This window comes from Arachis hypogaea, chromosome 18 (assembly GCF_003086295.3).
Source record: "Arachis hypogaea cultivar Tifrunner chromosome 18, arahy.Tifrunner.gnm2.J5K5, whole genome shotgun sequence".
NCBI lineage: Eukaryota > Viridiplantae > Streptophyta > Magnoliopsida > Fabales > Fabaceae > Arachis > Arachis hypogaea.
Genome location: NC_092053.1, coordinates 2,040,452 through 2,064,139, shown reverse-complemented (window position 1 = coordinate 2,064,139; position 23,688 = coordinate 2,040,452). Strand labels below are relative to the sequence as shown.

General features: G+C 32.3%; 7 protein-coding genes across 9 annotated transcripts; 2 read left to right on the top strand and 5 right to left on the bottom strand.

The window, feature by feature from the left end:
- Positions 1-253: 253 nt before the first annotated feature.
- Positions 254-2,394, bottom strand: LOC112772834 (protein IQ-DOMAIN 6). Its single transcript, XM_025817841.3, has 5 exons — positions 2,202-2,394; positions 1,906-2,133; positions 1,338-1,565; positions 1,125-1,238; positions 254-1,008 (listed from the first exon to the last, which is right to left on the bottom strand). Exons 1-5 carry the CDS (start codon positions 2,265-2,267, stop codon positions 445-447), a joined length of 1,200 nt encoding a protein of 399 aa, XP_025673626.1. The 5' UTR covers positions 2,268-2,394; the 3' UTR covers positions 254-444.
- A 138-nt stretch (positions 2,395-2,532) lies between these two features.
- On the bottom strand, positions 2,533-7,036 carry LOC112772833 (IQ domain-containing protein IQM5). 2 transcript variants are annotated; one of them, XM_025817840.2, is made up of 8 exons: positions 6,579-7,032; positions 4,184-4,609; positions 3,946-4,090; positions 3,762-3,850; positions 3,597-3,684; positions 3,271-3,504; positions 3,075-3,176; positions 2,533-2,962 (listed from the first exon to the last, which is right to left on the bottom strand). In XM_025817840.2, the coding sequence occupies exons 2-8, from the start codon at positions 4,582-4,584 to the stop codon at positions 2,699-2,701; spliced, it is 1,323 nt and encodes a 440-aa protein (XP_025673625.1). In that variant the 5' UTR covers positions 4,585-4,609; positions 6,579-7,032; the 3' UTR covers positions 2,533-2,698. The 2 variants fall into 2 exon arrangements, with proteins under 2 accessions (XP_025673625.1, XP_072081487.1); XM_072225386.1 differs by having other exon boundaries at positions 3,946-4,609; positions 6,579-7,036.
- A 430-nt stretch (positions 7,037-7,466) lies between these two features.
- LOC140181543 (EPIDERMAL PATTERNING FACTOR-like protein 6) lies at positions 7,467-10,478 on the top strand. Of its 2 annotated transcripts, none has more exons than XM_072225388.1 (4): positions 7,467-8,135; positions 8,223-8,810; positions 9,408-9,469; positions 10,087-10,478. In XM_072225388.1, the coding sequence occupies exons 2-4, from the start codon at positions 8,708-8,710 to the stop codon at positions 10,288-10,290; spliced, it is 369 nt and encodes a 122-aa protein (XP_072081489.1). In that variant the 5' UTR covers positions 7,467-8,135; positions 8,223-8,707; the 3' UTR covers positions 10,291-10,478. The 2 variants fall into 2 exon arrangements, with proteins under 2 accessions (XP_072081489.1, XP_072081488.1); XM_072225387.1 differs by having other exon boundaries at positions 7,474-8,135; positions 10,084-10,478.
- A 60-nt stretch (positions 10,479-10,538) lies between these two features.
- On the top strand, positions 10,539-12,664 carry LOC112772779 (coatomer subunit zeta-3). Its single transcript, XM_025817779.3, has 6 exons — positions 10,539-10,715; positions 11,106-11,265; positions 11,585-11,732; positions 11,816-11,893; positions 12,001-12,085; positions 12,343-12,664. Exons 1-6 carry the CDS (start codon positions 10,704-10,706, stop codon positions 12,400-12,402), a joined length of 543 nt encoding a protein of 180 aa, XP_025673564.1. The 5' UTR covers positions 10,539-10,703; the 3' UTR covers positions 12,403-12,664.
- A 759-nt stretch (positions 12,665-13,423) lies between these two features.
- On the bottom strand, positions 13,424-17,337 carry LOC112772319 (uncharacterized). Its single transcript, XM_025817246.2, has 6 exons — positions 16,909-17,337; positions 16,714-16,809; positions 16,216-16,449; positions 15,880-15,982; positions 14,528-14,757; positions 13,424-13,847 (listed from the first exon to the last, which is right to left on the bottom strand). Exons 1-6 carry the CDS (start codon positions 17,196-17,198, stop codon positions 13,628-13,630), a joined length of 1,173 nt encoding a protein of 390 aa, XP_025673031.1. The 5' UTR covers positions 17,199-17,337; the 3' UTR covers positions 13,424-13,627.
- A 3,974-nt stretch (positions 17,338-21,311) lies between these two features.
- On the bottom strand, positions 21,312-22,427 carry LOC112772600 (heterogeneous nuclear ribonucleoprotein 1-like). The gene is made up of 5 exons (XM_025817565.2): positions 22,420-22,427; positions 22,278-22,362; positions 22,085-22,187; positions 21,828-21,997; positions 21,312-21,734 (listed from the first exon to the last, which is right to left on the bottom strand). Exons 1-5 carry the CDS (start codon positions 22,425-22,427, stop codon positions 21,312-21,314), a joined length of 789 nt encoding a protein of 262 aa, XP_025673350.1.
- A 73-nt stretch (positions 22,428-22,500) lies between these two features.
- On the bottom strand, positions 22,501-23,472 carry LOC112771351 (eukaryotic initiation factor 4A-8-like). Its single transcript, XM_025816069.2, has 3 exons — positions 23,395-23,472; positions 23,168-23,274; positions 22,501-22,948 (listed from the first exon to the last, which is right to left on the bottom strand). The coding sequence occupies exons 1-3, from the start codon at positions 23,460-23,462 to the stop codon at positions 22,506-22,508; spliced, it is 618 nt and encodes a 205-aa protein (XP_025671854.1). The 5' UTR covers positions 23,463-23,472; the 3' UTR covers positions 22,501-22,505.
- Between the last annotated feature and the right edge of the window lie 216 nt (positions 23,473-23,688).

Genomic DNA, 23,688 nt, shown 5'->3' with positions numbered 1-23,688 from the left:
GTCAATAACATGTTCTGTTTTTTCGGTTTGAAACCTCAAAACTGTTTGGGCCAAAAGTTATAAGAAAACATAGGTTTGTATACAAAGTATTGTGCTACTTTCTGGCCCCATCTTTAGTTACTAATGTGAATGTAAATTCTGAATTGAAATCAGCACAAAGTAATGTAGATAGTTAATTATTAGTTGGACATGAATCAAGAAGGATCAGAAACTAGCAGAGAAACCATAACTTGAAAACAATTGAAGCTGAATGTACAAACCATATGAGACCCCCTCTATGTATGTATAAATATTATATATTGAAACACAATACAGATAATGTACCAGTTTGATGCTTCCATTCTCACACAAAACCATTTGTTATATCTATCTACACTGCAAAACCATTAAATTAACTATCACTTTGTCACCAACAAGCTGTTGGATACATTGAAATTGGAGATATTATCTACCTCCTAGGCTCCTACCATATCTTCTTTGATAACTTGCCCTTAGAGGTGTTGAACAAAGACCATTCCACAAGTTAACTGATGGATCAGAGACAGCACTGTTACTAGCATCTCCATTCACAAGTGTTGTGCTATGAGACACACAAGAATCCTTTGAATTCTGTGAAGAACTCCTGCAAGCCTTCAATTTTGCTTTGGTTGATTTTGTCAAATTCATGTAGCTAGGCTTATGAACAACATCTCTTTCCTCTGATGTGCATGTTGATGCAGGACTATTATCATCATACATGCAATCAGAGCTTATCGCCGAAGACGATGGAGTCGAATGACTTGTTGGAAGAGATTTCACTGAGATCCTGGTTGTCACACCATTCCTTCTTGATTGAACAATGTGATCATCACTTTTCTTGGACATTGGACTCTCCCATGGCTTTGATGCCATCCAGTGTTCTAACAAGCTGCTTCCTAAGCTCTTACTGTCTAGGTTCTGATGCTTGAAATGAGTCATTGCCTCTGCCTTAGAGGCTCTTGAGTTTGGACTAGCACACCCTCTTGAATGCTATAACAACCAAAGCCATGTTAATTAAAGCACATAGATTTGGTCATACAATAGTTTTATGTTGCACAATTTAAGAAAATTAAGGTAACAAAATTTGATTTGATCCATATATATACCTGTGTGGAGAGAGAGTATGCCATTGCTCTATCCCTTTTGATGGCTCCTTCCTGCCTCATTCTCAGCTTTGCTTTAACTTCATCTGCAGTCCCAGGAATGTCACACCATCCTTGCTGGTTACATTAACATGGCAAAATATGTTAGCATCTCATTACATAATGTCACATAATCTTGAAGTAAATTGTGAAGAGCATAGAATACATTGATTATACCTCAGCCTGCTTAACTGGATCAGCAAGGTTTCGATGTTCATCCAACAATTTCTGCACTGCCTTCCCTTCTGGAGAGTTCCTCACTTTCCTTGCCCTTACGCGTGCCTGAACTCTAACAAGAGCCTGCATGCACCTTAGAGTAACAACCGCTTGCTTTCGAACTAACCGGCCTCGAAATATAGCTTGCAACCTTACCACTGCCCTCAAGGCTCTCAAAGCTCTCCTAGCCTGAAATTAAGGCAAGAGCATAAAGATGTAGTCACTAGCCAAGCCTCACATGGATAGTATACAAGATCATTCTGAAAACCCCCAAATTTTCAAATGTTTACACAAAGCTTGATTCTAAATTCTAAATTCTAAATTCTAAATCATATACCCCATGGAAACAAAAGCACCATCACTTAAATTTGGATCTATTAGATAATAAAGTATAAAACTTCATAGGGTAACATGCTAAAATTAAGCTCTTTTATTCCTAAACTAACATTGAAAATTGAAAATTGAGAATTTTTACATGAGATCTAGAGCACATTTCATAGTAGTTGAAAGGTTGAGATTTGATAGTTACCAAAAAAGCTCGAAAGACTGCCTGAATGCGTATGGCAGCCCATTCATGCTTGATGAGCTTGAAATCTTTGGGTGGAGCTCGAACAAGTGCAGCCATGGCAGAAGTGAAGGAAGAAGAATCAGATTTGTGAGAAGCAGAAGCAACAGCAGTAGCACCCTTCTTCAATTCTGAAGAGTTCTTCCATATCTTCCACTTCTTCTTACTCTTGTTATCAGAGCTAACCTTCTCCTGAGTAAAAGAAAAGAAATGAAATACAGGACAGAACAACCAAACAGAGCAAAATTAGGTTTCCTCACTTGATCAGTAGTTGAGATCTTTTTCAGAGATAGAAATGATTTGAACCATCTTGCCGGAGCACCCATTGGAGGAAAGATTCCGTTTTTGATGCGCACACACACAGAAAACAGAGGGAAAGAGTTTTGGAGCTTTGTAATAGTTAGAGAGAGAGCCAAGCAAGTTTTGAAATTTGAAATGTGTGGAAGAAGAATTGAAAATGCAAAATCAAATCTCAACGGTAACCATATGTACCTATAATTTCAAAAATCAAAACTTTCTCCCCCTCTAACTTTTTATGGGCCTGGCCCAACCAAAAAAGCCCAGTGGAAATAAAGCCCAACAAGATATTCATATGTTCAAATTTTTTTTATTAAATAAAGTAAACTTAATTTAATGATAATAATGATACTAAAGTTGAATGTATTAATGATCAAATTGTCCAACCCTAAAGGTAGAATGAAAAATAATAAGGTCCATCTAAATTCTAACTATGGGAGTAGGGAGATACAAAAATTTATCATTCTATTCCCATGTAGACAAGTTTAGGGGAGAGGTGGAGTTTGAGAGTAGGTCTTGGAGATGCAATGGGTGCCATGCCAACAAATCTTCCAAGGTGCTCAAGTGCCATCACTTGCAGCTCTTTAGGGTACTCTGTCATGCAACCAATTCTTGGACCAACTCCAGTGCTCCACTTGCTTGCTTGTATTATTGCCGAGTTTTCATTTGTTGGCGACTCACTTGATCCCATTTCACTTGGCACGTCGTCGTCTACTGGATATTTCTGCATGTAATAAATATATCAAATCATTTAACGATTCTCGTCTATCCTTTTTACATGCATAAGATAACTTTACGTGAACAGTTGCGAATTAATTAATATTTTAGAATCACACCTTGACATTAGTCAAATCAACATGGTGAGCTTCCAAGAAATGTAAGAATTCCAAGAAATTCTTTGCTGTTGGACGGTAATGACCACTGTAGGGCCAAATAGCCTGAATATATAACATGTGATCGGATATCAATTAATTAATTTATGTAATAAGTATGTATAAGACATGAACCATAAATAATTCATTCAATTCATACATCAATGACTCCATTATGGGCAACTAATCTTCCAGAAGAAGTGGTAACAGCTCCAGCTAGAAAACTAGAATGTTGGAATTCTCCTTTCTTTTTCTGACCAACATACAAAACTCTTGATGGACTAAGAACAAAAATCCACTTAGACCCATCAGTGGTATGAACAGGTTTCTGGCTTTGCTTATAAACCAGTTTTCCTCCTTCCACAATCATCACCTCATATGCTTCCCTCTCCTCCTACAAATTAAATCATCATCATCAAACCCTTAATTATAATTCCATAAGGAATATAATATTAATATTCCCAATGATTTATCATGACAACTTACAGGTCCAAGGTAAGTAATTCGTTGCCTTTGCAAGTTCTTTCTTAAGCATATTTCAAGGTTAACTTCCTTGCCATCTCCAACATCCAGCCTTCAATTTTGAAATCATTATTATTATGAGATCCAAATTTAATTATCATATATAAGAATCAAGATTTAATTAATTACCAGTAAAAAAAGGGCTGGGAGCTCTTGCTCCAAAACCAGATGTTGTAATAAAAGTGCAAGTTGTGCCCGTAACGATGACGTGGATCAATCTGAAAAGGGGAGTACTAGGTAAACAATGACTTTGCTTGCATTGCAAGTAACCATGTATATATATATATATATAGAAATTAAACACTAATCTTACGGCTTCAAGCCAGTGACTTAGAGCCAAATTCTGCGCCTTATAATCTTTGGAAAACTCTTTTCCCATCTCATCAGCCATGGCTCTAGCTCTTCTCCATTTTGATATAGCTGATTCTGTTTTATCGGCAAATTCAGAAGCCTTCCACCTGAAAACAGAACCTCGAAAATTCGCTGAATTCGAAAAACAAGAAAGAATTAAAACAAGCATAGCCATAGACATGGGAGATTGATGAACAAACCAAAGCTCCTCGCAGACGATTGCGCAGTCTGCGAGATTTCTTCTTGTCCTGTAACTCCTGTAAACTTTCTGGAGCTTCACTGCAGCCACGTGAAGAACTTCAAAAGACAATAACCATGCTTCTGGTTTCGGTAACAAATCAATGGGGTGGTGTTGTTGCTTCTTGCACACGTCTTTCACTTGCAATTTCATGACGGATTCAAGAAATTGGAAGGAGAACAATGTAGGTGGTAGCTTTAGATATTGTAACTTCCTTCTCCTTGGTAACGAGCTTGAAGATTGATGAAGATCTTGCTTTGATACTAGAGCATTCAACTTTCTATCCCTCTTGCTGTGGATTCTACTCTTAGAAACCGATGAACCCCAATGATTATTAGCACGCCAACTTCCTCTCAGGTACATTATTTACGTGAATCTTTGCAGCAAACTAACCTTGCAGAACCATTAAGAGTCAACAAAGAACAATGATAATAATAATAAGGTGCAGTTAACTTCACGTAAAATTGATAGCTGAGAGTCGTTAAATAATTTGATAAGTTTAACTAAGTTGTGTATAACGACTCTCAATTAAGTCAAATTCATGTGCATTATGCAATTTTGTTTAGTCACAAGGAAGAAACAATGAGACCAATTTTAGAAAAGAGAGTACAAAAATATGTATTGATACCCTTAGAAAAACCATAGTCATCATTGCATGCAATGGCACTTCTCAAATAGAAGTATATACTGCACAAGTTTGATTAACAATCAGTGATTATTGGTGATTAACAATCAGTGATTATTTATAGGTTATGATGTAATCTGATTATAATAAAAAAGAATCAATTAAATTTCCCACTGAATCAATATAAAATATACTAGATACAATGTTAATTTATATAAAACACACTGTGAAGTTAAGTAAGTATGGGATATTTGCATTCATATTCGAGATTTTCTTTTGGATTTATATTTTACGAAAGGTTAGTACAAGAAAAATAATACGTTAAGACAAAAAAAATGCGGGAAAATGCATTGCTGGCATCACTACAAGTCTACAATTTGCAGGCCTCAAGTTTAGAAGAAACGCTTGGACCAAGACAAAAAATTTCTTAAATGGTTTCATTATCCAAATTTTATTACTAATAAAAACCTAATTAACTAGAATTTGATTTTAATAACTAATTTGTTAACTTAAATATAAATTATTTATTAACTCCTAAGTTATTTCTGAGATTAAATCCAGAAATATTTTAAATAAATAATTTGCTAACTCCTAAATTATTGTATATTAGATGTAATCACTTAATAATGCGGTCCAAAGTCCAAATATTTTTTTTACTTATAGATTATTCGGTTTGCATGTCCATTAATTTTTTTTAAGAAATATTTATTCCTTTATTTCTTTTTATTTTATTTTTCAACCTCACATGCTACACATATAGAAAAAAAAAGTGATTAAATCAGTTATCTAATTCATATAAAATACATGTTTTTATATATATATATATATATATATATATATAAAACTAATTTTGTAGTTAATTTTTAATATGCATATAATATTTTTGTTATTTTCTATATGAATTCAACTAGGAAGTTAATTTTTTTCAGCCAATATTAACTTTTTTTTAAATTTTTTAATCTTAAATTCTAAATTTTCTTCATAATAGTTAAAAAAATAATTTATAATAAAAAATTAGTTATTGTTAATTAATAAAAAATAAAAATGGATATGCTACTTCTCTTTTAATGATGTCACTTTTTTTTTAATTCTTGAAAAATATAATTAAAAATATCATATGTAGAGTGACATTATAAAAAACGAGAGCAATATTATTATTTTCAAAAGATAATTCTCCACATTTTTTTATGGATTTTATAAAAATTACAAAATTAAAAATAATTAATATATTATTTTATGACTTTATCAATTTTTTCACGATGCGAGGTAAATAATAATCATTTTGAACAACATGAATAACTACCAATCACATCAAAATACACTACATCCTAATTTAATGCTACTAATTAAATTTAAGATTAATTTACTCTTTTAACCCTATTAATTCACATTGTTCAAAAATATTGTTAGTTACCTATACTTTTTCTTTTTTTTAATATAATATAAGTATCGCAACAATTAATAAATGCTAAATAAGGTAAGTTATGACTGTTTTTAGCTGATTTTCTTTGGTTACCAAACATTTCCGATAATATAAATGAAAGAGAAGGTAAGAGGTAATGCTAGGGAGACAAAAAAAATAGTGAGAACTTGCCTTATTTAACATTTATTAATTGCCGCAACAATTAATAAATGCTAAATAAGGCAAGTTATGACTGTTTTTGGTTGATTTTCTTTGGTTACCAAACATTTCCGAGAAGGTAAAAGGAGGAGTTTGGATATGATTTATTACCTTTACAACCCTTTGGTGGTAGCACACAAGAAATGAAGCTCCAAAAGAGTACGATGAAATGTGTGAAACAGAAGCTTGAAGCCGTACGTAGTTGAGGCACGCAATTAATCCCAACAAGGAATCTAGCAATCATGAAACACATGTCAAATTTCCCCTTATTATTTCCATCTTCCAAACACATACTAACACTAAACCTATATATATTTGTATGTATATGTATTTGTCTTGTCCACTAAGCTTTTGTACTACTTTTATTTTTTTCTTTCTTGTTCACTCCAATTGTTATTTTGTCTTATTACAACAATAGCACAGACAATCTCATGGGATGACTTTAAAATCAATGGTTCTTACTCACTAAACAATACTAAATTACTAGTCACAAATAATGTGATGAAACACTCTCTCTGTGCCTTTAACCATCTTGTGATTTTATTAAAGCCGCAAATGCTTTTTTTTGGTATATATAATACGAGAAATGTTAGATGATTAATATTTTTAATTTATTTATCTTATATTTAAACTAATTTTCTATTTTTGACTCGCTGATAATTTTTATTTAGTATTACTTCTAACTAATTTAATTATTTTTTTTTTTCATGAAGCAGATGTATCCCATAACGCGTGACAATGTATTATAAAGTATGTGTATCACTAAGACATACATGTGGCCTTTGAAAATTGTAGGTGGCCACAAAAATGACCCTCTCCAAGCTGGAAATAATTATGATTGTGATGATCATGAACCAAAATGACCATTACATTGTCTTTGTGGCCATAATACAATTTGGATGGAATGTTTGAAATTAACTGATGATGTTACGTGCATTGCAAGATCCCTGGCAAAATTGTTGGCATTTTGATGTGAACCCAAATGTGATCACCAAAGAATAATGTGATCAAGTCTTATGAAAATCAAAATTCAAATGCTAGCTGCAATATAATATGATATTAATTAATTAATGAAATGCTTTAATTAATAAGTTCTTACACAAATGCTGAATTGGCCACACCCTATTAATTAGTAGAGTAGATACTTTTTTCTAATTCCTAAAAAGAGCTTTAGTCTTAGTAGCAGATGAGAGCAGTGAATAAATGCAACTGAACCCTCCAAGTGCCCCATGCTACTATCATAGCTGCTTTTTTTCCATCAATAAATACTAATAATAATGCCCCCCCTTCAACCATCATAAATAAATGTACTACTACATAATCTGTTTCTTCATTCAATGGCTCAGATCATCTGTTCTCTCAACAACCACCCAGTAGAAAAGTTGACTCTAGTACTACTACACCACAATTAAAGTGAACACAGTAAAAGAAAACCTTAACTAACTTCATTAAATACTATTATTATGTGTAATGTATAAACATATATTTTTCTGGTGCAAGATTTGAATGTCTCAAAGGCTGTGGTACCTTCTTTCCACTTCATATAATTAAGTAGCACTGTGGCATTGATGATACTGTATATATCTTTCTTTCTTTCTTTCTTTCTTAGTGTGAGGGATGGGGCCATCAAAGAAAGCATCAGTAGAAGACAAAAGCTCTGCATTCTAGGTGTCAAAGCTATTATTGTTATTATTTTTAAACTGCAATATCATATGATATATCAGATATATAATTATGATTAGGGTGTCTTTGCAGGGTGTTCAAGGCCTAAAAAGGGTGCTGTTATCTGGACTTGTGGACCACCATATGTAGTACTACTCTCTTTTTAGACCTTTTTTTCTTTCTTCAGAGAGAGCTTTGGCTTGTATAGAAAGGTAAGCAATCGAAGCTACCATTAGAGGCAGAAAAAGAAAGACAGTGAAAATCACTGACCCAGAAAGCTAGCCTCCTTAACTAGCAGTGCATCACTTGCTTGCATTGTGAAGCAAAATCTCTCTCTCTCTCTCTCTCTCTCTATATATATATATATATATATATATATATATACACACTGCAAAGGTTGTGATTTGTGAAGATTATTTTGGGAATTGCAAGCATTACATGCTTTGATAGCAGTTCTTCTCTTGCTTCTATATATATGTTGTAGCAATCATCATGCCTTGCCTATTCTACTGAAGGGGAGGATTTAGATATCATCATCACATTCATAATTTGTGATTTTGACCCAAAAAGAAGCTGGAATGAAGGGAAGATTCTTGTGCTTTCTGATTGTTCTCCAATCAGTGAGTTGGGTTTCTGTAGCTAAGAGGCCTTTTTCTCCAGATCATGCCATGTCCCATCCAGGTTTCTTTACCCTATATACCATTTTTAGCATATTTTTTGCTTGCATGCTATAGCTCCCAAAATCAATTATTCTATCCCCTCAAAATTGAATTTGCTTTAAATTTTGGTTCATAAATTAAATATAGTCTTCTTATATGATCAATTGTTGGAGAAGTGAAAGTTTCCATTAGCTTAAGTAAACATAACATGCACCTTGAAAGAAGGACTTATTTTAGTGTTAAGCTCCTACTTTTCTTAGAACTTCTCTATATGTCTTTAGCTATTTCCATGCTAATATGAAAGGAAGGACACTATTGTTAAACTATGAAAAACATATACTTCATTCGGTTACTGTGTCTGCATATCGGATACATTTTAGACACAGCAACCTTTCAATCTATATAAAGAAATACTTCTCCAAACACAGTTTTAACAAAAGTTTGAAATTCGTATTTCTATATGTCCCGTGTCATATTGTGTCCTTTTACCATCCTCATAGTTCTTAAGTAAATTGTGATCTGTCAATATCTTTGAAGATAAATTGGCATCTCTGTTATAGCATTTTTCACAGCATGTCATTCATCATGATCTTGTGTTTTATCCATGCTTAATCATCAGGTACAAATGAGTCAGCAGCACCAAAGTCTTCACCACCCTATACTACTATAGAGTCAGAAAAGGTACGTGTATTGTGCACATTTTTCTCTTTTACTTAGTGGTTCCATTCTCTATTCTATTCTGACCCAAATTGTTTGGAAAAGTATAGATAACCAACAATATTTTTAAACAATGTGTGAACAATGTGAATTAATAGAGTTAAAAGAGTAAATTAACCATAAATTTAATTAATAGCATTAAATTAGGGTGGGAAAAGTATAGGTAACCAATAATATTTTTGAACAACGGAAATGTTTGGTAACCAAAGAAAATCAGCCAAAAACAACCATAATTTGACTTATTTAGCATTCATTCATTGTTGCGACAATTAATTAATGCTAAATAAGGCAAGTTCTGGCTTTTTTTTGTCTACCTACCCAATGAACAATGTGTAAACGATGTGAATTAATAGGATTAAAAGAGTAAATTTAATTAGTAGCATTAAATTAGGGTGTAGTGTATTTTTATTTGATTGGTGGTTGTTCATATTGTTCAAAATAGTCATTGTTTACCTAGCACTTCTCATTAGGGTGTAGTGTATTTTTATTTGATTGGTGGTTGTTCATGTTGTTTAAAATAATCATTGTTTACATAGCATTTCCCAAATTGTTTTTGTCTTGGCTGGTGATGGTTAAAGAAGATGAAGTCGTTGGAAAATTGGAAAGCAGTGAAGAAAATAGGGTCAAGTCCACCAAGCTGTGAGCACAAGTGCTATGGTTGCACACCATGTGAAGCCATTCAAGTTCCCAGCACCGGCAAGCGCACTCATTTAGCCATTCACTACGCCAATTATGAGCCTGAGAGCTGGAGATGCAAGTGTGGTCCCTTCTTCTACAGCCCATGATTAATTAATTAATTCATTTTGTTCATATCATCATATCCAATTCAATGTATAATTTAATACTCCATTTCATTTGCTTTTTTTCTCTGTACCAACCACATATGTAAAATACATGCACAATGCGTGACCAACTTCATTTGACTTAATTTGTTAAAATTAAATGTTAATGCAGAAGATTTATGCAAAGATAATTGAGTGAATTTGTTAAAATAAAATGTTATTTGAAAACTCGAAGAGGATTGGTCAGTTTGAACATAAATTATCGGCTACTTGGAAGGTGAAATATTATTATTAGGCCAATGGTTCGCGATATATTTACGAAATTACCCTTGTTCCCCGCGTAAATGAAATCCCAATGTCACACTTTTTAGATCTCAAAATTCCCCGCACTCTCTCATTCATTCCGTTTCTCTTCAATGGCGCATCATGTAATTCTCTCTTCCTCTCTATCGTTTTCAGCTGAAAATTACTGTTGTATCTTGTTATTGTATCATCGATTGTTTTCGAATTTCTATAAAGCTGATGAATATGTTGCTAATATATTCCCAATCGCAGATTCTTAGTGTCGTAACTGATTTTCATTTCAGAATTCAGATCCAATTAGGTCGTCTTTTTCTTATTGATCTTTGCCAAACGATTTGTTAATTTGATCATAGAAGGAATAGATTTGATTCAATGCTGCAGGTCTTATTAGACAAGATTAATTATTATATCATAAAGTTTGATGGACTATATATGGCCTTGAATAATGTGAATCTGGATAATGTTGTGAAATTGTTGGTGATTGATATCATCTGCATATATGGTTTGATCTTTAGGTCTCGTGTCCGGCGATAAAGAATATTCTTCTTTTGGATTCCGAGGGAAAGCGTGTTGCAGTCAAATATTTTTCAGATGACTGGCCAACAAACAGTGCAAAGCTTGCTTTTGAGAAGTTTGTGTTCAGTAAGACCGTTAAGACCAATGCTCGAACAGAAGGTAACAACAACACAATGTTCCTAGGGTTCCTTATGTTTTTGTGTATCTGCTTGTATTAGCCATTTAAACTAGAACTCCTTTGTATTCAAATTTAATCACCCTTTTTATGATGTTAGCAATTAAAAAATATCAAAATTTTCCATTGGGGGAAGTGAGTCTGCAATGGCTAGCAACCTAGCATGCTCTAAATTTTAGTGGAAGCATAATTAAGTGTTCTGTTTACTAGGTAGAAAGGTTGGTTGATATCATAGAGGTTCTCATGTTTGTAATGCTTCTTTGATGACCAATACTCCAATACATTGTTTCGTGTAATCTGCAGCTGAGATAACATTGCTTGAGAACAATATCATTATTTACAAATTTGTACAAGACCTGCATTTCTTTATCACCGGCAGTGATGATGAGAATGAGATCATTTTATCATCAGTTCTTCAGGGTTTCTTTGATGCAATCACGCTTCTCTTGAGGTATTCAGGTCCTTTTTTTTTTGCTAGTTATAACTATACATTTGCTTTTACTCATCAAACGTAATATTTTGTGCTGTTTACAGAAATAATGTTGACAAAAGAGAGGCACTTGAAAATTTGGATCTCGTTCTCTTATGTCTTGACGAGATTGTTGATGGAGGGTATGTGATTTTTTATTATTATTATTATTATTATATTATTATTATTACACAATTTGGTATTTGCGTAAAATTTTAATTTGTTTCTTTAAACAATTTCTGCTTTGAAGAATGATACTTGAAACAAATGGACCATTAATTGCTGAAAAAGTGACCTCCCATAACTTGGATGCAGAGTCCCCCTTGTCTGAGCAGGTAATGCAAAATTCTCAGTTAATTTGTGGCAGTAATGTTGCTTATTGTTTTAATTTGCACATTAGAAACATATGATTTGCCATATAGACGCGAGGTTGTTGGATTTGTTCCTCAAATAGTCAAATTATTATTGAGAATCTTAATCACATATTATGTAAGGTATATTTGGTCAATTTGTTGTGTATAAATTAGTCTCGACATTTGACTGATAAAAATAACTGCGGTCTTCTTCTGACATTGAACTTCTGATATTGCAGACACTTACTCAAGCATGGGCTACAGCTAGAGAACATTTGACAAGAACCCTTTTAAAATGATGTTTTCATACAGAGATGAGTTTTGTTACATTTTGAGCGATATTTGGCGTAAAAAAAATTGTCTTCTGATTTTTTCTGGGCATCTTATCGGCTGCTTATATAGTCTTATACCCTCTCTCTCTCTCTTTCTTTTCCTTTTTAATTCTATATTTCTAGTTCCATTTAAATATAGCAAAGACTCTCTATGATTTATATCTATCCTAAATAAAACTTTAAGGTGGAAAGAGGAAAGCTTATACTGCACTTACACAATTCGGTTCAATCCTGAATCCTATATCATTTATCGCACATGCCAATTGAGCTAACCTTATTCACACTTCTTGGATATAATTTAGTTTCATTACCTTAACTTTCGATTAAATCTTTTAGCTTCGAAGACTTTTTTGTATCAACTAACCCTTTTTATATGTTAGGAAATCTTAGTTTAGTTCAATTACTTAAATCCAAAAGAAAACAGATGTAACAAAATCGTGACTAGTAAATGAATCTTGAATTTTCTGTTTGGAACACAAATTATACAGATGCTCTTTGGACATTCAAGAATGAAAACTAATTATTCTACTAATTTTGCATATAACATTGTAATAATTCATCCATTATTGGATAACATACTAGATCTCATTAAAATTCAGTTCAATGATAAACATTAAATAGCTAAAATCTTATATAAAATAAATAGTACCAAACATAACTCTTCAAAAATGGACATCCAACAAATTACAAAAAGAAAATTAAAAAAAAAATATTTGATTGGAATATCGGGGAGAAATGCTAGAATTTGTTTTTTTCTCTCTTAATATGTCTTCAAGATTTCTATTTTAAATATGCAAAAAACATATTCTGATCAGAGTTATAAGAGATGAGAATTTACCAAATTATGATTTGAAGCTTTAAAGAAAGCCGATTTGCTGAATAGGATTTGTATGTATGAAATATGATTCCTAGTTTCGGCTCAAACCTCAGACATAAAAACAAACGATAGTGAAAACAAAAATGAAAGAAAAGAGATGGCCTTGTCAGCTTCGGAGCGAAATAAATACATGCATAATGCATTTAAAGAATGAATCTAATTTTAGTTCTAACTAACCTCAAAATTTACAACATATGAACTAAGGCTCACATTTCCCTAGTCCCTTAGCATTTCTTCCCAAAGATTTGGGATCATGCAAGTGTTTCTACTTAATGTGGATTACATAGAAATTGTAGTGTACTATGTATATAGGTGTCAGCATGGTTCATCCGCTGTGTAGACAGGTATTTGCCAAACTTTTGTGTTCTTTTTGGGATCATCAGTGAGGCTAAGATCAGTGTCATCTTCTTTGAATGTTCTAATGAAGGTTTTCGCACCCATCATGATAAGTCTCTCCACCATGAATAACTCGTAATTGTTCTCAATCAAGGGATCCAGGAGTTGACTGTAGTTTGAAGAATATGCCATTTTGTACCTGCAAATTTGAATTTGAATCATCATGAACATCAATAGAACGTAATCTCAGCCGAAAGCTACATCGAGATACAAAACCTTTAAAGAGTCATTGTTCCATGAATTATATGATCAATGTGATTGGGTAAAATATAAGAACCAACCGCAATAGAGTTGTGTTATATGTTCTTATAGGTCATGGGGCACACTCACACTCCATCCATTGGATAGGGTGTGGATTTAAGTGGTGTCCAAACTGCATATGAACACAACATTTTCACCGCAATAGGTGAACCAATAGAAAGCAGATACAAGATAGGATATTATAGCCCAACTTAAGAGAAAATAATCTCATGTCTCGATGAATGCACACGAAGAAACAAACACACAAACACCGGCATGCATGCAGATGAAGTCTTTCACAGCCATGGAGACTAGTATGATACAGCTATTGCACAATTTGATAACTCCACATGTTATTGGAACCGAAAAAATGACACACAAGTCCAGTATGTAATGCACATCCTTTGATGGTTCATGAGTAACAAGTATTTCATATTTATAACATCATAAAATTGAAAAGATCAACTTCATTCAATGATGAATATAAATATTCTAGATTACGCCATATAGATTCCTAAATTATACTACCTTTAAAAGTTTCAATTTTCTAGGAACCCATGTGCACAATAGAACAGTTACCTGACAGCAAGCGGTGAAAAAAATCCAGGAGACCTTTCATTTGAAGCAATAAATAAGGTTCTTCCAGGAGGGACCCACTTTGCGATTCTGCAGAGTATAAATTCCGCTCGCGTATCCCTATCAAGGTGAGGATGCAGGCTCCTTGCTACTCCAAATCTGTCCTTCCTGGTCTTTATTTTATCCCCACGACGGACATGTATGGCATCATATTCACCAAGTTGTGCTTTGATCTGTGACCAAGCAGGTCAGAAATTGAACAGTGAAACTTGGAAATAGTTTTTTGAATGTAAGGCTATAGTGTGAACTCAGCCAGCATGTTATAACTATAATCACAAAATTCTCAAATTTGCAGAATAACACTCATATATGAGCTGCATAATTAAATTTCATCAATCAAGCCATGAATTCAAAATCTTAGATAAGTGACTGTATCACAAGTCCTGACAATCACTGCAAACATACATAGATCACAATATAATTCATCTACAACGAGAACTCTATTCAGGATGTAAAGTAAAATATCATCATGTGGAGGATTGGGAAAGAAGATGATGTCTCCTAGGAGGACCTCAGCACATATTTCTGTATATCGAAAGGGCATGTCTGTACTAGGTATAATTTTATTTTCCTCAGAAAGAAGCAAAAAAACAGGAAATTGCTCTAACTTCACTGAAATTTTATGAATCAGGAAATCAGAACATCAGTCTACCCATAATCTCTACCCTCTCTAATTTGTGGTTCATCCCAAACAGCTCCTTTGTTTATGCTCTCCTAATGGCTGTTTCAAAGTATTCACTGCTACCTTTACGGGAAGACTCTGGGTATCAATGTTGCCTTCTTGCTTAGTACCTTTTCCTAGTCATTCTTTTCATTTCTGCTTCAGAGGATGTCTTACCTCTCCCCAATTCCCACTTCATTTCTTTCCTCTCCATGAAATTTCTTTTGGATAAAAAATCAACGTAAGGAAAATCTGCTGCGAAATCCTTGAGTAGCACATAAATGAAACATTCAAGCATGGATACATAGAAGAATCTAGACAATAACATCCAACCCTTTGCTTCATTGAAAATTTTCACAAACAAACCAACAGTTCTCACTCACTCACCCTAAATCCTAAACCCTCACCTATAATCTCTCCAAAGGAAGGGAGAAGGTGTATTATAAAGCAGTGAAGATATTTGGCCATAGAACACTGTAGGCACACTCTAAAGTATATTATAAAGCACTACCATTACAGTAATGTATTATTCAAGCAATAAACATCTTATAAAATATAATAAATCAATATATCTAGCACGAGAAGTTTACCAAACTTAAAGAGAAGCTTTAAAAAGATTGTGTGTCAGGTGGACCTTTTCTGCTGCATCTCTTAGTTTACGTGCTGCCATTGATGGCAGAAACGAGTATGGCAACATTATAGCACTACGGTTGTTTCGATCCTTGCATTCCATAAACCTGAAACACCATCATTACTCACATCTCAAGAAAATTGGAAATTTTTAGAAGAATAATGACTAGATAGAAGTAATAATCATGTTCACATATAACTGCCAAATATTAGGAGGAATCCTGTATGTCTAGGGTCTAATAACATAAATTTCGAGCCATGATTTTACAATCAATAATCAAACTTCCATGAAATTCTATACTAAACATACGTCATAACCAAAAGAGGTTGGCTGACCTACCAAGAAAGAGGGCTAGCGGTTCTGTTGATAAGCAACAGACCTGAATAGTGAGTATCCTGTTTAAGCTCGACACGGCTAACACCCTGCACATGTGCAACTCCCCTGGCTCCCAGCTTCATGCTCGTTTCCAGAACATGATACCACTCTTTTGAATTGTCCAAAATCACGGGAATAGTCTCGGACATCCTGTCCACATCATACAAAGAATCCATGGCACAAGAACTACCTGCCCACCTATTGCCACAAAAAAAAAAAAAAAAAAGTTGCAGACGTAAATTTGCATTTTCAACAGTTTCTATAACTGAATCATGATAGCAAGAGCAGCTGCATCAGCTCCAACTTCCCATAGCAATCACAATACAACAAGAAAGCACAATTTAAAACCATGACAAGCAGCAATGTTTGTTCACCTCACAGAAACTGTAAACAAGAACGGATCCAGACACATGAATTGAGTAACGAAAAACACATCAACATTGAAGAAAGAAAAGAACTCACATTTCCTCAGAAGTAGCATTAGCAACGGAATGGTGAAGGATCCCTTTCTTGTTGTGTATGGGGTTGATGCACATCCTAGACGGCATAACGAAGGTTCTGCACTTCAATTAAATCCAACACCTCACAATAAAGTTACAAAGCTAATAGAATGTAGGTAGAGGTAAATAGTAAGATTGCAGAAAAGAAAAAGAGTACCTTTGGAGGAAGAGGGCTTCTTCGAGAGCGCAGCGGAGGCTTGATTCCTGGTGGCCCAAACCCTCGCAGGAATCGCAGTGTTTTCCGGGGCAATCGATTCTGTCGCCCCAATATAGGTACCTTCGGAGTTGGTGGTGTTGCGGATAATTGGCGTTTGAAGAAGTGGTGGAGAGGAGAGAGAAGATAAGGAAGATAATGGCAATGGCGGTGACAGTTGCCGCTAGCACCAGGATCGGGGATGTCGCTGATTTCGTCGCTTTCGATTTCGAGAACCCTCTCTGAATTGCCATCTCCACAGAATGAGAGATGTTAAGTGTTGACAGTTAACAGCAACTTGTTATAGTTGATCCATGTCCTCAACAATTTTGCATCTATCTTGAGCATATCACAGAATCCTCGTCTTCTTAAAATGTATATTTATATTTTGAATTTGGATTCTCTCGAGCAACAAGTTGGTAAAATAATAGAGTAAATAGTTAATATATTATCTTAATTTAAGAGTAACTTTTCAATTTATTATTTTACCAACTTTCTCGTTTAAAAAATTTTGATCTTTATATTTTATAAAAACAGTAACATGCGTACGAGTATGTGCTCCACTAGCATCTAATCAAAGTGCGGATTGCATTTTTCGCATTTTTTGTCCTACACAAATTTTAAAGCATAACACAAATTTTCGTAAAAGAAGAAGGAACGATCATTAAAGGGAAGAGAGAGAATGGTCCGTAAGTAATTTTTTAATTTTAACAATTTTGTTAAACTTGATTCTGCAACCGAGGGCTTGGTGCTAGTGGCAGGATTTGCTGCTTCGCAAGTAGCTGCATCCGGGTTTAAGTCTTACTAGCGGCTCAACAGGCACTAACAGTCGCTTTTCTATTGTTTTTAAGATATTAATTTATTGTTTTGTTAACATATTATTCACTCTTCAAATTTATTAGATAAGTATGTTTTTATTTTAACGTTGACGTGACTTTATTTATATCATATATTTTATTAAAATTAAAATTATTATAAACAAAATATAATTCAAAAAATAATGATAATAACATTATTCTAATTCAAAAATAGTATATATAAACCAAAATGCATGTTAGTTATTTACAAAAGATAATTTTTACTTAAATGTCATGGATATTCATATTTGTCTTCATCTTTTTTAAGTGAAAGGCCAAAATATAAATCTAAATACGAAGAGCTCTTCATTTTTTTATAAATAGTGAAAAAATAGAATAAATGAGAATGCTTATTTTTTTCGTTTTTAAATATCAAAATATAAGAATAATTAATAAACAAAATAGGAGAGTATAAAAATTGTGTATCTGGACAAAACTCTTCGTAATTCATCATACATCTTCTTATCAATAACTTGTTTAGTCTTGAAAAATTGTTAGATTTATTGACCATAAAAATAAATATATAAGCGTTTCAAGATTATTCAATTAAAAATTATGTGTAACAAAATCAAAATAAAAATTTAAAAATATTATTTACAAATTAACTATTTATAAACGTTATTAAGTTAATTATTTATTTTTAATGAGTATTTAATTTGAAGTCGAGATAAAAATTTATATTCAAAACACTCTATCTTCATGCATAATTTTAATTGTTAAAAAATATTTTATTTTTTTTTCTAATTTTATATTTAATTTTTTAAATTATCTTTAATTTTATTATATTTTCAAAATTATTAATTTATATTATTATTATATCCCTTACAATATCAAACACTATTCTTCCTCTCGTTATTATTCTCTATACACATACATGTCATTGTCTCATCGCCATTATTATTATTATTATATTACCTTATTTTTCTTTCTCGATTTTTTCCTTCTCTTTCTGTTTTCTCTTCACCCGAACGTCCGTAATTAATTATTACCAAGTACTATTATCGTAAGTTCGCAACTTTTAATATTGTCTATCACTTTGATCTATAACCATCTATTCTGTTAACTTTTATGAGTTGTTGAAGTTTCACAAAAAAAAAAAAAAAATAAGACATAAATCATTTAAATTTTTTACCCAAATTATCAAATTAACTTTTAAAATGTATAAAATTTATAAATTTAAATTAAATAAGATATTAAACAAATTTATTATGTTGTTATTATGCATAAAAAATTAAAATAAAAATTTAGAAACATTATATATAAATTAACTATTTATAAATGTTATTAAGTTTAATTATTTATTTTTAATAGTATTTAATTTGAAGTCGAAATAAAAATTTATATTCAAAGGACTCTTTATTTTCATCTATAATTTCAATTGATAAAAAATATTTTAATTTTTTTAATTTTATATTTAATTTTTTTAATTTTCTTTAATTTCATTATTTTTCAAAATTATTAATTTATAACTTTTATTATATCCCCTTATTATAACAAACATTATTCTTTCTCTTATTATTATTATTATTATTATTATTATTATTATTATTATTATTATTATTATTATTCTCTATACACATACTTGTCATTGTCTAGTCGTCATTATTATATTACTTTGTTCTTTCTAGTTTTTTTTTCTCCTTCCACCTTTTCTTCACCCACCGTAATTAAATATCACTAAGTATTTATATGTTACATCTTTTATACGTTAATCAAATAACCATTGCCATATGCCAAACAAATGATATTATTAAAGTTAAAATAAATTATATTTTTGTAATATAATTTATTTATTTTAGTTTAATTTAAAAATAAATATTTATGTACTCAAATTTTAAATATAATATTCTGTATAGTTAATAATTTAAAAATTAAAAAATAATATTATTCCATATGAAGTAATTTAAAAAAGAAAAAAATGAATTTAACAAAATATTAGACTTTTTTAATTCATTATTGATAGGTACATACATATTTAAAAAAAAAAAAAGAATACATCTTAGATGAAAAAAAATTCGTTTTTCCTTGGTAAGAGAAAAAGATAGAACACTATCTTTGTAAACTAAATGAAATTTGTAACGATGGATGTGATGAAATCGATGGTATTGAAGGTAACAAAATAATAGTAGCAAGAGAAATATAACAAAGTGTATTAAGAGGTCAAAAAAATAGTAGAATAGATGAAATTATAAAAAAAATAAAAAAGATATATTTTTTATGATTACAAAAAATATTCTAATAGAATAATTAGAATTAGGCTAAATTGCCGGACAGACCATCAGAGTACAATACTCACAGACATACTCAAAATAACACTATACAAAGTACAAACAAAGACTAACATAAAATTAAACAAAATATAATTTAAATGAATATCTCAAAATATAATAAGATCTATAAAAATACTATTTATCACTACTGGTTAAACACTTGTTGGCTTCTAATTATTTTTTTTTCCATTTCATATATGGCCACAAAACAATAAAAAAATAAAAAAGAGATTGTGGAGTAAAGAATTGAATAGAAGTTATGGGTGAGTTTTTGTAACTGAAATATGGTAGAAAAATAAGTAACTGTATAATATTTTTGAATTATGGTAGTAGGGTTAAAATAGGAAATAGAAAATTGGACACCAAACCTCATGTTTTGGCATTATATATTGTTATAGATAAAAAAAAAAATTCTTAAATAAATTCATGTAGTGTGTAGATGTATAATACATGTTTAATGTCTAGGATTAAGGACTGTTTAATCCATCTGACCAAAAAAAAATTTCATTCTCCAAACAACTTAAACACGTAGCATTTTTTGATTAAGGAAGTATAGGAAGTCAATGGAATATCTATACAATATGTACAATGGAGATTTAAGGATGTCCAATTCAATATTAGAGATATAACCATTAGTATTACCTTTTCCTATCAACTTAAACTTTTGGAATGAATAGTTTCATAACATTATATCAGAGCTTTAGATCTAAAAGGTCAAGAATTTGATCCTTGATAAATCCCAAAATTAGTTTAAGTTTTTGAGATGAGTGGTTTCATGACATAAAATGTTTATTATTCCTGGTACTCGAATGGTTATTCTAGATAATATAAATGATGTTCATTTTATAACTCATAGTTCATTGTACACATTGTACAAATATTCCATTTGCTCGTGATTCCGATTGATTTAACAAATATCAAACATGCGAGGGAATTTTATATAATCTCTTCTCTTTTGATGGATAAAATCAAAATACAACAAAAAACCTAAAAACCTGTGCAAATATGCAAAGGAAAAATATATATATATATATATATATATACACACGTATATATAATGAACACAATTGTAAAAGTTAACTATATACTGAAACAAAATTAAGCTAACTCCTTCGCTTATATGGACCTTTAAACGTAGTATGAACCCCGGTCCTCTTAGAGGCATTGCAAGGAACCTGACATTTAATATTGTAATTTGGTAAGCCAATTTGGCAACCTTCATGATACTTCTGCTGCATTCTTACCTTTCTATGGTTTCCTGATTTTGTAAAACCAATCCATTCCAGTAAGGATGATATCTTGCAGCAGCAGGACTATCATTGTCATTGCTACCAGTACGATTGAAACGACCTGCTCTTCCATGCATACTCATGCCACCATAACCACAACCACTATTGCCATAAGGATTGAATCTATACCCACCAGACCCATACATTCTACCATATCCAAATCCATAACCATATCCACAATAGCCACCGTAGGATGCTGCAGAGATTCCTCCGTAGCTTCCTTCGAAATGGCCACATTGCCTGTTCATGCCAAAATTAGTATACGGTTCATCCCATTTTCCATGATTATGACCTCTAGAACTGTATGCACCAAATCCATCCATTCCACCATATGAATTCCCTGATCTTTTAGGCTCGGCTCTCTTAATCTCAACCTATATTTATAGTCAGATTCTCTTATTTAAAAGAATACATAAGGAATATATAAAGTAGTATCAGCCTATGTTTGGGACAAGAATTTGACTTACCTGCTTGCCTCCAAGTTCATGTATTTTTCCTGCCGAGAAGACCTTTTCAACCGAATCTTCATTGTCAAAAGTGACAAATCCAAAGCCTCTAGATCTTCCAGTTTTATGATCTAGCATGATTTGGTACTCAACAATATTACCATAAGTTGAAAAGTAATCCTTCAATTCATCTACAATATAATTAGCTACAGTCAAAAGACAGATTCAATAATCGCACTGCAATCCAGAAAAAAAAAATGGTGGCTGGCTCCCTATACCATCAGTGAAAAACTGGGGTAATCCGCCAACAAAGATCTTCTTTGTTCTGAATACTCCAGTAACTTCCATGTCCTCCCTAGGGACAGTCCTCTTCACTTCAACCTGATAAAACAAAAAGGAGTTAGTTTGTCACGAGGGGAAGGAATATGCACTAAAATGATTGAAATTGTGTATTTGAAATGAATAGATTACCACTCTGCCGTCTATGGTATGCTCCTGTGACAAAACTTCATCTGCAACAGCTGAATCAGCAAGTTGATACACTTGATTAGTGCACCTTGTATAATTCAGAATTTATTCTATCTTTTATTTAATTTATCATCAAACAAAATACAAAAACATCTCAATATCCTGTCTTGTTCTGTTTTCAAAACAAAATGCAGCCTTAAAAAAACATGTACTTGAAAGTCTTGAAACAAATTAAGCGCAAACCTGGTCTTTGAAACCACGAGAAAGCATTTCATCTGCCTCATCCAAAACAAACATCTTTATGTAATCTGGGCGAAGAGACTGTCTCCGCAGCATGTCAAAAACACGGCCGGGAGTGCCAACAACAGTGTGGACACCGGCCTGGAGAATGCGCTGATCCTCGCGAACACTTGTCCCACCAACACAAGCATGAACCTTGACACCAAGGTAATCACCAAGTGCTCGCATAACCTTCTCAATTTTCTGTGCCAGCTCCCTTGTTGGTGCCAAAACCAAAGCCTGACACTGAACCACTCCATAATCAAGCTGCTGCAAAATTCCAGAACAGAATGTTGCTGTCTTGCCAGTTCCAGATTGAGCCTGCTGAATCACATCTAAACCTTTGCAGAAAGGAACAATTCCCCTTTGCTGTATTGCAGAAGGCCTCTCAAAACCTTTAGGAATAAGAAAAAAACATATCACTCATGATCTTGTCTAAGAGTTAAGCATGACATTGAAACAAATTTTAAATATAATTTCAATGGGTTAAATATTGCAGAGCACAACAACAATGCATCAGATCTTAAAATAAGACAGTAATTAAGACATTGATAGACCAGTATAAAATAAGAACTTAAAGGAAGTAACAAAGAAACATTCATCTGCTACTATACCATAAGCATATATGCCTCTGAGAAGATTTTCTTGTAATCCCATTGCATCAAAACTATCATAGACTTCATCATATGAGGTGAAGAATTCTTGCCCATCGGCAGAAAGCCTGTAATTAATTTTAAAGACATCAAAATTACAGACAAGTACATGAAAAATTCAACCTTTAGCATAGAGTGAAAAAATATATACAGTATATTGCATGAAAAGTAGAAGAACAAAGACTTACAAATCATTCATCTTAGAATCATATTGCCGAGCATCGAATTGTGTTCCTTCAGGAGCCAAACCCGCCATCACTGCAAAACCAAAATAATAATAATAATAATAATAATAAATTTTAGCATAATTAATCCGTGCCAAGTAATGGCTACAACATAGATTACATTCTAAATCTTAAGAAATCTAATCTGGGCATGCAATAAATCTTAAAAAGAATAAACTTTTGACAATAAATTCCAGTATTATATAAAAAATAGAGAAAATGACAAATAAGTCCCTGATCTTTTGCCCCGTAGACATT